The 13,615-nt window shown below is 40.9% G+C and overlaps 1 protein-coding gene across 7 annotated transcripts in view; it reads left to right on the plus strand.

The window, feature by feature from the left end:
* Positions 1–13,615, plus strand: part of Sarnp (SAP domain containing ribonucleoprotein) — a 55,875-nt gene that overhangs the window by 8,102 nt on the left and 34,158 nt on the right. For 4 of the 7 annotated variants that reach the window (NR_153109.1, NM_001359407.1, NM_001359403.1 and 1 more), the window contains 3 exons: positions 3,447–3,546; positions 8,582–8,625; positions 9,937–10,004. Coding sequence is in view for 6 of the 7 variants with exons in the window: in NM_001359403.1 (NP_001346332.1) it covers positions 3,447–3,546; positions 8,582–8,625; positions 9,937–10,004 (212 nt within the window). In the remaining variant the exon portion in view is untranslated. Of the gene's footprint in view, positions 1–3,446; positions 3,547–8,578; positions 8,626–9,936; positions 10,005–13,615 lie in introns of all 7 variants that reach the window. The other 3 variants (NM_001359406.1, NM_025364.3, NM_001359404.1) reach the window with 1 other exon arrangement.

Raw genomic sequence — 13,615 nt, forward strand, 5'->3', positions numbered from 1 at the left:
AACTCAGGCAGTTCTTAAACTTACTTTCTATCTGAGGCTAACCTTGACCTTTTCTGATCTTTATCTTCCATCTCCTAAGTCCTATGGGGTTACAAGCATGTGCCAGCACTTTGGGTCACTCTGTGTAGTTATGTATGTGGTGTTGCAGATCAATTCCAGGACCTCATACATAGCAATTAGTCATTTCTATGAATCTGTCTTTTTTTAATTTAAAAAATATTTCTTTTATTTTTTTCAGATTTTAATATGGTTACACCATTTACCCACTCCCATACCTCCTTCCAAACTCTTCCTGTACCCCCCTTTTCAAATTCATTGCTTTCTTTTTTCACCAATTATTGTTATATACATCTGTCTCTCTCTCTCTGTCTCTCTTTGCACACATCCCTAAATACATTAGTACAACTTGCTCAGTGTGTATAATGTTACCTGTATGTATGTTTTTAGGGCTGACCATTTGGTATTGATAATCAGTTTTTACGCTCCTCTCTGGGGAAGACTGTTTCTTCCACTCTCAGCATTCCTTAGTTGCCTGTAGATTTTTGTGTGGTGTTCAGGCTCCTGGGCTTGTTCCTCCTCCCTATATTAGAGATTTATTGTTGTCTTTACTAGGCAGTCATGTTGAGTGCAGCTCCTGACATTCCTAAAGATACAATCTTAGGGCAAACTTAAAACATCTTTTTAAAATTATGTTTTGTATTTGGGCACGTGCCTATGGATGCAGATGGTCAGACAGATCCAAGGAGGAAAGCGGAGGTTGTTAAAGTCCATGTAGTTGGAGTTACAGGCAGTCTGGATACTCCTGATGTGGGTGTCTTCTTTAGTTCCGTCAGTTACCCATCACTAGTCCTTCTATAGCTTGTAAGATTGGTAAGTATACATTTTTACAGATTTTTAAAAAGTGTGTCTGGTAGAAATGGAGACAATTGAAGTAAAAGGGAGGCACTACTGAGAATGAAATGGGTTAGAGAACTGGGATAAGTCCATAGCTCAAAAGCCCTGGGTCCCCAGTGTTATGACCCCCTTATAAGTCACTTACATAGGAGTCACCTGCTCTTACATTGTATATCATGTGCTTTTCTCAGGTGTGCTCTGTCCCTTACAAGTAATCTTGATGAGGTAGGATTTCCAGTCTTTTTGCCACCTGGCTTTCATATGTTAATATTTTAAATGTTTTTATTAGCATATATTAATTGTGCATAAAAATGTTTCATATGGCATCTTTTTTTTTGTTTGTTTGTTTTTTTTGTTTTTAAGATTTATTTATTTATTATATGTAAGTACACTGTAGCTGTCTTCAGACACTCCAGAAGAGGGAGTCAGATCATGTTACAGATGGTTGTGAGCCACCATGTGGTTGCTGGGATTTGAACTTCGGACCTTCGGAAGAGCAGTCGGGTGCTCTTACCCACTGAGCCATCTCACCAGCCCCCTCATATGGCATCTTTTATACATGTACATAGTGAATTTTGATGGTATTTAGATACCTCCATCCTCTCTTGCTCCCTTCTAACTCTTAATAATCTTCCTCTTCCCAAAAAGTCCACCTTCTTAGGTTTTTTTCTCCTTCTCCTCCTCCTTCTCTTCTTCTCCACCTCTTCTTCCTTCTTCTCCACCTCCTCCTTCCCCTCCTCTTCCTCCTCCTCCTCCTCTCCTATTCTCTTCCTCCTTCCCCTCCTCTTCCTCCTCCTCTCCTTCTCCTCTTCCTCCTCCTCTCCTTCTCCTCCTCTCTCTCATCCTCTTCCTCCTCCTCTCCTTCTCCTCCTCTTCCTCCTCCTCTCCTTCTCCTCCTCTTCCTCCTCCTCTCCTTCTCCTCTTCCTCCTCCTTCCCCTCCTTCTTCTCCTCTTCCTCCTCCTCCTTCTCTTCCACCTCCTTCTCCTCCTCCTCCTTCCCCTCCTTCTTCTCCTCTTCTTCCTCCTTCTCCTCTTCTTTCTCCTCCCCCACCTCCTTCCCCTCCTCTTCTCTCTCCTCCTCCTCCCTTCCCCCTCCCCCTTCTTCTTCTGACCCAAGAGTTTCATTAGGGTAAGGTTGTCTATAAGAGCATGAGGGAGACTTTCTTTATGGAAGCATGGGCACTTAACATTGGTTACACCACTGAAGAAAATATCCCCCTTCCCTCATTGACCATTAACTGTTCAGAAATCCTCAAGGAGGGATGAGGCTCCATGAACCCCTTGCTTTTGCATAACAAGAAGTTAATATGGTCCAATTTTGTTCAGATCTGGTGCAGGAACTCAAGCTGTTATGTGATTTAAGAATTTTAATAGGGCTAGGGTATATATAGCTCTAGAGAAAAATAACTTGCTCAGCCTGTTGAAGGTTCTGGATTTGATATACAGCAAAGTAACAGCAAAATAAAAAGCTAAACACCAGTCTGCGGGAGGGTGTTGCATATCTTTGTTTGGTGAAGCAAATAGAACTGTTCATTGTTGATATTGAGCCAGATAACACATGAACAATGATTAGATTTATAGATGTGTGTGTGGTATATTGTAATAACACATTTGGGTGTTATTAATAGGTGTTTATTAGTTAATTTTCTGCCATTATGACAAAACACCTGAAGCAGGTATACTTTATAAAGAGATTTATTTATTTCCCAAACCTGGAAATGGAAAGTCCCATCAGCATAGTGTTGCCCTGTAAGAGATTACATAATGGTGGCAGCAATTTTGAGGGGAGATTACATGGTAGGAACAAAGACTGGAGGTTAGTGAGAGCTTAGGACAGAGTCTCATGGAATGAGTCTAGACTGACTGTGTTGTGTTGAGCTCTCCTGGTTGTCTTATCTCCACTTTCCAAGTGCTGGGATTGCAGGCTCATACCTGGCCACTGTTACTCTTTTATAAAAACCTGATGTTTGGAGAATTAACCTAAATTAATTCCTTTCTAGAATAAGGCCTCCTTTGTTGACCTAAATACTTCCCAGTAAGCTCCAGTTTTTTGTGGGGGAGAGAGGGGAGGAATGGGTTATTCTACTGGCCTTGAATTTTTGATCCTTCTGCCTCCACCCTCCAGCTGGTAGGATTAATACTGTATGCCACTGTGTCAAGCTGCCCTACAATTTTAATAGTCCCAGAGCCATTACACTGAGGACCAAGCTTTTGATACAAAAACTGGGCTTGGAGAATCTGCCTTTGGGATACTAGGTTTCTGACTGAAGATTGATTTCCTCCCTTTCTTATGTTGTTGACAGTATAATCTCTTAGAACTTCCCCCTTAGTTATTAAAAAAAATAATTTCACAAATAGATTATAGTTTTACTTAAGTGTGATGTTTTTTCAATGTATATTAGAAAGTCCTGTGGTCTTGGTCAGGGATAGTACTTGGTATTTGGGGATTGATCATCATCATCGTTACCTCCATCTTCTCTTTGTGAGAATGAACTCTTTTATTCATAAGTATTAAAAAAGTTGTTTGTTTGTTTGTTTGTTTGTTTTCTCAGCTTGCTGAACTAAAGCAAGAATGTCTTGCTCGTGGTTTAGAGACCAAGGGAATAAAACAAGATCTTATAAATAGGCTGCAGGCCTATCTTGAAGACCATGGTGAGTACTTTGTGGAGGGAATGTGATGTGAGTGAAGGATTAATGTGATGTGAATTTCAAGCTCTGACACTTTAAAAGATGTCTTCCTTCTTCAGGGAGTTGGTGACATAAGGTCTAAATTAACAACATCAAGAAAGCTTTTAGAGATGGCAATGGTGTCTCATACCTCTAATCCTTGCACTTGGGAGACAGAGGCAGAAGAATTGCCTCAAATTCAAGGCCAATCTGACTTACAAAGTAATAGTCTATCTCAAACTACTGTTGGGCTGAGCCATATGTGGTGATACGTGCCTGTATTCAGTACCCAATGAGCCTGAGAATCAGGTGTTTGAAGCCAGCTTCGGCTACAAATTGAGTTCTAGGTTAGCTAGAGATTCTGTCTCAAATAAAACTGAAGGCAGCTGGGTGTGGTGGCGCACACCTTCAATCCCAGTGCTCAGACAGAGGCAGGCGGATTTCTGAGTTGGAGGCCAGCCTGGTCTACAGAGTGAGTTCCAGGACAGCCAGAGCTATACAGAGAAACCCTGTCTCGAAAAACCAACCAACCAACCAACCAACCAACCAAATAAATAAATAAATAAATAAATAAATAAATAAAACCTAAAGGCTATGTCTGTGTGTATATACATGTATGTGTATTAACATTTTTATACTAAAGAGATAGGATCTTGTCACATTGCCTACCTGGCTGTGAATGTTTTAGTATGTTATTTAAATATAAGGATGGAGGAAGATGGAGAGATGTCTCTAGTTTAGAGCATATGCTGTTCTTGCAGAGGACCTGGGTTCAATTCCAAGCACCCACATGGTGCCTCACAACTATATGTAATTCCATTTTGAAGGGATCTGATGCCCTCTTCTGGTACACATGATGTATATAAATAACATGCAGGCAAAACAGTCATACATATAAAATAAAATAATAAAATATGTAAAAATTGGCCAGTCCTATAATCCCATTTGCTTGGGAGGCTGAGGCCAGAGAATCAAAATTTGAGGCCCAATTAAGCAACTTAGTGAGACCATACCTTTAAAAAATTATGATGCTGTCACTAGTTTAAGAGCTTGAAGGCTTTAACTTTAATCTGTAAAAAGTTTCATTAAGGGGCTGGCTAGATGGTTCAGTGGCTAAGAATGCCGACTGCTCTTCTGAAGGTCCTGAGTTCAAATCCCAGCAACCACATGGTGGCTCACAACCATCCGTAATGAAATCTGATGCCCTCTTCTGGAGTATCTGAGGACTACAGTGTACTTACATATAATAAATAAATAAATCTAAAAAAAAAAAAAGAAAAAAAGAAAAAAAAAGTTTCATTAAATATGTTAGGACAGTCACTGTTAACATAGTTAATTGTTTATCCTTCACAGTATCAAAGGCAAGGGTCTGGACCCTTAAAACCCTTACACTAGGTGATCTCTGGTTCCCCTTACACAACCTCATACCCCCAATTCTACCTTGAGAAAGAAACAGCTCCTCCTTCATGTTAAGGTGCATTTTATCATCCCAGCTTATATGTCTCTTTCTCATTTTTATTCATTCTCTTTTATCCCCAATCTTCATTTTCCTTCCTTTAAATACTTGTTAGACACCAATTCTTAGGTATTTGATGTATTCATCAAATATCTTTAGGGGCTGGAGAGATGGCTCATTAGATCAGGACATTTGCTATCAAGCATGCAGACCTGGATTTGAATCCCAGCATCCATGTTAAAGCTGGATGTGCTCTTACAAGCCTGTGTGTGCTGTGGGTGGGGAAGATGGGGAGATTCCTTAGGCTTGCTGCTTAAGACCAGCTTCAGAGTCAATGTGATACCCATCTCAGGAATAGGTGGAGAGTGATAAGAGGACATGTACATATGCACCATACACATACAAACACATAGAATTAACATACAAAATAGGAAGATACATTGCTTTATACAGTATTTTCATTCTTATCATTGGTAATGAGTCTATAGCCTTACTTTCGATTTCATCTCTTACTTGTTTGTTTATTTAGTGTTTTTTATTTTCTTGAGATAGGGTTTCTCTGTGTAGCCTTGGTTGTTCTGGAACTCAACTTTGTATACCAGGCTGGCCTTAAACTCAGATTTCTCCTGCCTTTGCCATGTGCCACCACCTGGCTCTATATTTTTTAGGTTTTTTATATATATATATATATGGGGATTTGGAAAAATGGTCTAGTAGGTAAACACTCTTGTTGCATAATCATGTGGACCTGAGCTTTGGTTCCCTAATAACCAGGTGGGGCTTAGGGATCCATACTGGGCTCTAATCTCTCATCTCTCAGTCCTGGAGAGTGGCAGTGAGGTGATCCTGGGAGAGCCCATACACACATACACACACACACACACACACACACCCCCCTAAAGCTTGTATCTGTGGCATGAGGTTTTGTGGTTATTTGCTTTGTTCATTCCATTTCTAGAGTTGCATTCTGTGATATTTAGCTACCACAGTTTGTTAAAGATTTTTATTACATTTATTTCTGTGTGTGTGTGCGCGCACGTGTGCACATGCCATGGTGTACATCTCAAAGTCAGTTGATAACTTTCAGAGTCAGTTCTCTCCTCTCCCATGTGGATCCTTATAACCATTTATAACTACTGTAACTCTGTGATCTTATGTTAGCAAGCTTGGTAGCAAATGTGTGAACCATCTCTTTGAAGCTACCACATTTTATGATCCATCTAACAGATTCCTATATTGCCTCCAAGCCCTAGGGGATTTAATGTTCTCAGTATGTAATTGTATAAAGTATTATATTAACATATTGTTAGGATATATAATTTTCTTATAAACTACTTTTCTTCTTTATGTGCCTTTTGAGATTATATAATATATGCCCAGATTAGGATTATAATCATTGTATATTTACAAATGTATAAATACCTAATATGATTTAGCACTGTCAAGTTGCTTCCATAGAGTTGCCCTGTAAATCTGTATTCTTCATTAGGAGGACATCAGGGTTCTTTTCTTTTAAAACAGACAACTTTATTTATTTTTAAAAGATTTTATTTGGGGCTAGAGAGTTGCTTTTGTAGAGGACCCAGGTTCCCCATTCCTTCATGGTAGTTTAAAACCATTTATAACTACAGTCCTAGGGGATATGACGCCCTCTTCTTGGCCCTTAAGAACACTGCTTACATGTACACAGATACATGCAGCCAAAACACCCAAATACGTTAAAAATGATTAATAATTTATTTTATTTTATTTGTGTGGGTGTGTGCCTCATGTCTTAGGAGGCTGGAAGAGGGTGTTAGATCTTCTGACTGGAATCAGAGGTAGCTGGCTGTAAGTGATGGTGTGGGTGCTGTGAACCCAGCCCACATCCTCTGCTCGTGCTCCACCACAGAGCTGTCTCTCCAGCCCATGCAGAGCTTTGTCTCTATAAACCTGTATTTGGCATTCTCCTATCAAGCAGCCTAGTGTTGCTCATGTGTTGGTTTTAATATACTATAATTTTCTCCCTGAAGAAAGTTTAAATGCTCTCTCTGTTCCAAGTTCTATCTTCTTTGTCCACAAGTGCTAGAATTACAGGCATGGGATAATATGCCTGACTGCCTTGTTTTTAGACACAAATCTATTTGTCATTGGTCTTTAAAAAAAATAAACATATATATATATAATGTTTGTATACATATATATGGGGGGGTGTGTATGTATGTTCTGTCTTTACAGACACCAGAAAAGGGAATCAGATCCCATTACAGATGGTTGTGAGCCATCATGTAGTTTCTGGGAATTGATCTCAGGACCTCTGAAAGTGCAGTAAGTGCTCCTAATTGATGAGCCACCTCTCCAGCCCCTGTCATTGTTCTTTTATGTTTTTTCCCTTGGTGTTCTTTAGTAGGAGTGCTTAGTTTTGAAAACAATTTTTTCACCTATTTTGTTGTATGTATGTATGTGTGTGTATTTATGGGTGGGTATGCACATGTGTGGGTGCCTGAGGAGGCCAGTAGAAGGTGTCAGATTCCTTGGTGCTGGGACTACATGGAGTGTGAATTGCTTCATTTGGATGCTGGGATCTGCACCCTGGTCCTGAAGAGCAGCAAGCTCTCTTAACCCTGAGTCATCTCTCCAGTACCATCTTGGGTTCTTTTGTTTGCTTGTTTTTATTTTTATTTTTAAGATTCATTTATTTATTATATATACAATGTTCTGTCTGCAAGTGTGTCTGCAAGCCAGAAGAGGGCACCAAATCTCATTATAGATGGTTATGAGCCACCATGTGGCTGCTGGGAATTGAACTCAGGACTTTTGGAAGAGCAGCCAGTGTTCTTAACCTCTTAACCATCTCTTCAGCTCCTATTTGCTTGTTTTTTAAAATAAATCCTTTCCTACTATCAAATCTCTTGGTGTTTTGCTTGTGAGCCATTAATGGTTGAGCCATCTTTCTAGCTTTCTACAACTTTCAAAGGTATTTTCTTCATTATTCTGTCACCACTCCCTCCACCCCCACCCCCCACAACACACACTCACTTGAGTTCAACCTTTGGGTATTGTACTTAGGAGCCACCCACTTTGTTATTTTAGACAGGCTCTGTCACTGGGATCTGGCTGTGCTTGGCTCCCCAGGTCTGAGATTACAAGGGTACACCAGCATACCTATGCAAGCACCATGCACCTTCTTTTGTTGTTGCTTATTTAAGACAGGGTGTTGTATAGTCCAAGATGCCTCTGTAACTGAGGATGGCTTTGAGTTTACTGATTGTTTAGCCTCTATCTCCCATGTACCATCATGTCCAGTTCTAATTATTTCTTAAATTAATTTTATTCTGTGACTTAATTACAACCTAATTGCATTTAGTTTTTCAGTTCAAGTGGAATTCAGTTTTATGCTAACATTAGATAGAGATCTGGTTTTATTTTCTCTAAATGTGGCTTAAAAGAATTTTCTCTAAATATGTATTATAGGAATTGGTTCTGCATTATTGGGTTGTAAAGCAAAGAGGTTGTAATTTTACTCTTAACCACTGTGATCAAGTGATCAAGGCTTGACCTGAATATTTTAATGTTCTTTAGCAGAAGAAGAAGCAAATGAAGAAGATGTACTGGGAGATGAAACTGAGGTAAGTTGGGAAAAGTTAGTCACTGGCCTGCTAATGTGTCAGTTGCTTACTGTTGGTGATTCTTAGATGCCTGAGAAGTATAAAAGGCTAGTTTGTTTTGGAGTTCTTATGTTGTGTCCTGATGGATATTCCTTTGTTTTATAAAAGAATTTAATTCATGATTTTGAGCTAGGGTCGTGTAGCCTCAGATACAATATGTAGCTGAGGATAATCTGAACTTCTGATCTTGCTTTTCCCACCACCTGAGTGCTGCTGTGTCCAGTTTATCCTTTTTTTTGGGGGGGGGGTTGAGCCAGGGTTTCTCTGTGTAGCCCTGGTTGTCCTGGAACTCACTTTGTAGACGAAGCTGGCCTTGAACTCAGAAATCTACCTGCCCCTGCCTCCTGAGTGCTGGGATTAAAGGCGTGCGCCACCACTGCCCAGCTTATCCTTTTTTTAAATGGGTATTTTTGTTGTTGTTTGTAAACTGCATGTGTAAGTGTATGAAATACTGGACTCAGACATGTAGAGTTGAGGACAACTTTTCTGGAGTTAGTCCTCTCTTTCCACCTTGTTTGAGGCACAATTTTTAAAATTTTATTTTATTTATTTTTAATTTTTTTATTGTTACTGATGAGCTGTGTGCTCCAGGCTAGCTAACCCTTGAGCTCCAGAAACTCGTTTAGTCTCAGCCATGCATCTTGCTGTGGGAGTGCTGGGTTGCAGATCAGCATCACTGAGTCTGTCTGGCTTTTACCTTGGTTCTGAGAATTGAACTTAGGGTCTCATGACTTCAGCCATCTTGGGCCCTTAATGGGTAGTTTTTGAAGATTTTATTTTATTTTGTGTGTGGGTATGTCATGTTCATGTGTGTGCAGTACCTGTGGAGGCTGGAGGTGTCAGATCTCCTGGAGCTGGAGCACAGGCAGTTAGGATCTGCCTGAAATGGGTGCTGGGAATCAAACTCAGGACCTTTGAAAGAACAGTATCCACTCTTAAGTACTGAGCCATCTTTCCAGAGCTCCTTATGGATATTTTTTTTCCTCTTTCTTTTTGGTTTCTTGAGACAGTTTTTCCATGTAGTTAAAATGGCATGATTGAAATGGGCTTTTGCTACTGGCTAATCAGTCACAGTGTTTCCAGGCATGAAATAGATAAGAAGCCTGTTGCATTTCTGTTTGATCTGTATAAGCAGAAAAATTCTGGCTGTCCTGGGACTTGCTTTGTATACCAGGCTGGGTTGGCCTCATGAGTGCTGGGATTAAAGCCATCCCTGCCTGGCTCTTAGCAGATATTCTTGATTTGTGTTAACCATGTATCATTTGGTTTTAGGAAGAAGAACCAAAGCCCATAGAACTGCCTGTTAAAGAGGAAGAACCTCCTGAAAAGGCTGTTGATATGTAATTACCACTTTTTATTAATCTGGGTGGGTGGGTGGGGGTTACCTCCAGAGACAGGGTTTCTCTGTGTAGCTCTGGCTGTCCTGGAACTTGCTTTATAGACCAGGCCGGCCTTGAACTCAGAGATCCCTTGCCTCTAATTTCCAAGTGGTGGGATTAAAATCGTGCCCTAACATGCCTGATTCCACCTACTTTTTGAGACAAGGTCTTTGGCATAGAGTTCACATTGAGTAGAATGACTGGCCAGTGAGCCCCAGGGCTTGTCCTGTCTCCACCTTCTTGTGCTGAGGTCTTAGGCACCTGCTCCACACCTGTCTTTCACAGTAAGATTTGGGCTTGAACTCAGTTTTCCAGGTTTGTATGACAAGCATTTACCAGTGGAATCCTTAGGATCCCAGATAGTGCTCTAAAAAGTACTGGTTTAAAGTTTCATTATATATTCCCACTGACCTTTTCATTTCTGATAAGGTCATGTGTTTTTAGAAAGGTCTGTTTTAAGTATGTTTTCAGGGAAGAAAATAAATTTTCCTCTTAAGTTATGTATTAGGTGATTAGAACCAAGTTAACTTAAATATAGGCACAGTTCAGTTCTTCTAGCCTTTGTTCTTTTGTGAGCCACTATAATAGATTATTCAGTTAGACTCTATGATTCCTTGTGCATTGTAAATTTCTATAAAGTATTTTAGTACTAGCCTCTGCCTCCAGAGTGCTAGGACTAAAGGCATGCTCCACCATGCTCAGTCCTGTAAACCCTTAATTGAAGTTATCATAATGGATAGTGTAGACAAAACAATGTTCATAATGACCTAACTTGTAATGCTCAGCACAGGCTAGGTGAAATTATAATGGCATGATTGAAATGGGCTTTTGCTACTGGCTAATCAGTCACAGTGTTTCCAGGCATGAAATAGATAAGAAGCCTGTTGCATTTCTGTTTTATCTGAATAAGCAGAAAAATTCTCAAATATAAAGATCATGAGAAAGGCAGTTTGTCTTAGTTAGGGTTTTACTTCTGTGAAACACCATGACCAAGGCAGCCCTTATAAGGACAACATTTAATTGGGGCTGGCTTACAATAGAGCTTCAGTCCATTATCACTAAGGTGGGAACATGGCAGTGTCCAGGCAAGCTTGGTGCAGGATGAGCTGAGAGCTCTACATCTTCATCTGAAGGCTGCTAGCAGAATCCTGACTTCCAGGCAGCTAGGATGAGGGTCTTAAAGCCCACACCCACAGTGGCACACCTATTCCAACAAGGCCACACCTACTAATAGTCCCACTCTCTAGGCCAAATGTATACAAACCATCACACAGTCTCAGCTAGTGAATCAGTTTTCAGACTTGAGCCAGTTTGCAGACCTGGAACCAAGTGAATGAAGGGGTAGTGAGGTTCCCCTGAGGAAGAACCTTGATAAGATACCTAAAAGTTTTGCAGTTAGCCTTTCTTCAGTTCTTTCCCAGAGAGACCTGCGGCCTTTTGCAAGGATAACTACCCTGGGGGAAAGGGAACAATTAGACTTTCCGGGGGACTTTTGGATACTAGTTCTGAATTGATGCTGATTCCAGAAAATCTCAAGAAACGTTGTTTAACCCCATTTAAAATAGTGGTTTATGGAAGCCAGGTGATTAATGGAGTTTTGGCTGATGTCTGACTCACAGTAGTTATCCAGTGGTTACTTCCCCAGTTTCAGAATGTATAATTAGGATAGATATATTTAGAAGTTGGGAGAATTCTCACATTGGTTCCCTAACCTGTAGAGTGAGGACTTTTATGGTTGGAAAGGCTGGATGGAAGCCTTTAGAGCTGCCTCTGCCAGGGAACATAGTGAATCAGAATCAGTATCTCATCCCTGGAGAAACTGCAAAAATCAGTGCCACCATCAAGGACTTGAAAGGCGCAGGGGTGGTGGTTTCCACCACATCTCCCTTTAATTCTCCTATCTGGCCAGTGCAGAAGACAGATGGGTCATGGAGAATGACAGTTGACTATCAAAAAAAAAAAAAAAAAAAAAAAAATCAGGTAGTAACTCCAATTGAAGCTGCTGTACCAGATGTGGTGTTCTTACTTGAGCAAATTAACACACTTTCTGGTTTCTGATATACAGCTATTGATCTAGCAAATGCCTTTTCCTTAATACCTGTCCATAAGGACCACTAGAAGTAATTTGCTTTCAGTTTGCAAGGCCAGCAGTACACCATCACAGTTTTGCCTCAAAGATATATTAACTCTCCTGCCCTGTGTCGTAGTTTAGTTAGAAGGGATCTTGATCATCTGCTCGTCTAAGTGCACTATATTGGCAATGTTATGCTGAATAGACCAAGTGAGCAGGAGTTAGCAACTACTTTGAACTCATTGATAACATATATGTGTATCAGGATAGGAAATCCAGCCAAAATTCAAGTACCTTCTACCTCTGAAATTCTTAGGAGTTCAGTGGTGTGAGGCATGCAGAAATATTCCTTGTGAAAGAAACACAATGTTTAATGGGCCTATTTGAATTCTGGGGACAGTAGATTCCTCACTTGGGTGTGTTACTCCCAACCCATATACCAAGTGACTTGGGAACGTTGCTAGCTTTGTGTGGGGCCTGGGACCAGAAGAAGGCTCTATGACAAGGCCAGGCTGCTGTGCAGGCTGCTATACCCCTTGGACCAGATGATCCAGCAGACCCAATGGTACTTGAGATATCAGTGGCAAATAGGGATGCTGTTTGGAGCCATTGGCAGGCTCCTATAGGTGAATCATAGGAGTCCTTTGGGATTTTGGAGCAAGGCTCTACCATCATCTTCAGACAACTATTTTTCCCCTTTGAAAGGCAGCTCTTGGCCAGCTATTGGGCCTTAGTGGAAACTGAAGGTTTGACAATGGGCCACCAAATTACCATATGACCTGAACTGCCCATCATTATCTGGGTGTTACTGGACCCACAAAGTCATAAAGTAGGACACGCTCAGCAGCAATCTATTGTCAAGTGGAATTATACGCTATTGGGCTGAGCAGGTCCTGAAGGCACAAGCAAGTTATATGAAGAACTTTCCTAAATGCCTGTTTTCACTCCTATAAGGGGTTGGGGGGACAGAGACAGTGCCTGTTGTAATGGCTATTCTTGGTTGTCAGCTTGACTATATCTGGAATGAACTACAATCCAGAATTGGAGGGCTCACCTGTGAACCAGATCTTGAGGCTGAAAGACAGTTTCTGACCTGGATCTTGGCATGGAGATCTTGAGGCATCGTGACCAGGAAAAGCTTAGGTCCAGGAAAGGTAGTACACGTCTGTAATCCCAGGAGACTGAGGCAAGGAGATCTCTGAGTTCAAGGTCAGTTTGGGACAGAGCAAGTACCAAATCCACACCTTTAATCTGGGCCACGCCTGCTGGAGGCCTGCTGGAGGACCTTGGAAGAAGGAAGATCCACTCCTTTTCAACGGCTTGCATTTACTCGCCAGCACATTTGTTAGAACCTACTTCTACAGAAAAGTAGCTTAAAAAACTAACCTTGTGGAACTGAACAACTACTGGATTCTTGCACTTGGCATCCACAGCAGCCCATTGTTGGCTTAGATGGACAACGGACTGTAAATCTTCACGATAAATGGAGAGACATTCCGTA

Source organism: Mus musculus, chromosome 10 (genome assembly GCF_000001635.26).
Source record: "Mus musculus strain C57BL/6J chromosome 10, GRCm38.p6 C57BL/6J".
Taxonomy (NCBI): domain Eukaryota; kingdom Metazoa; phylum Chordata; class Mammalia; order Rodentia; family Muridae; genus Mus; species Mus musculus.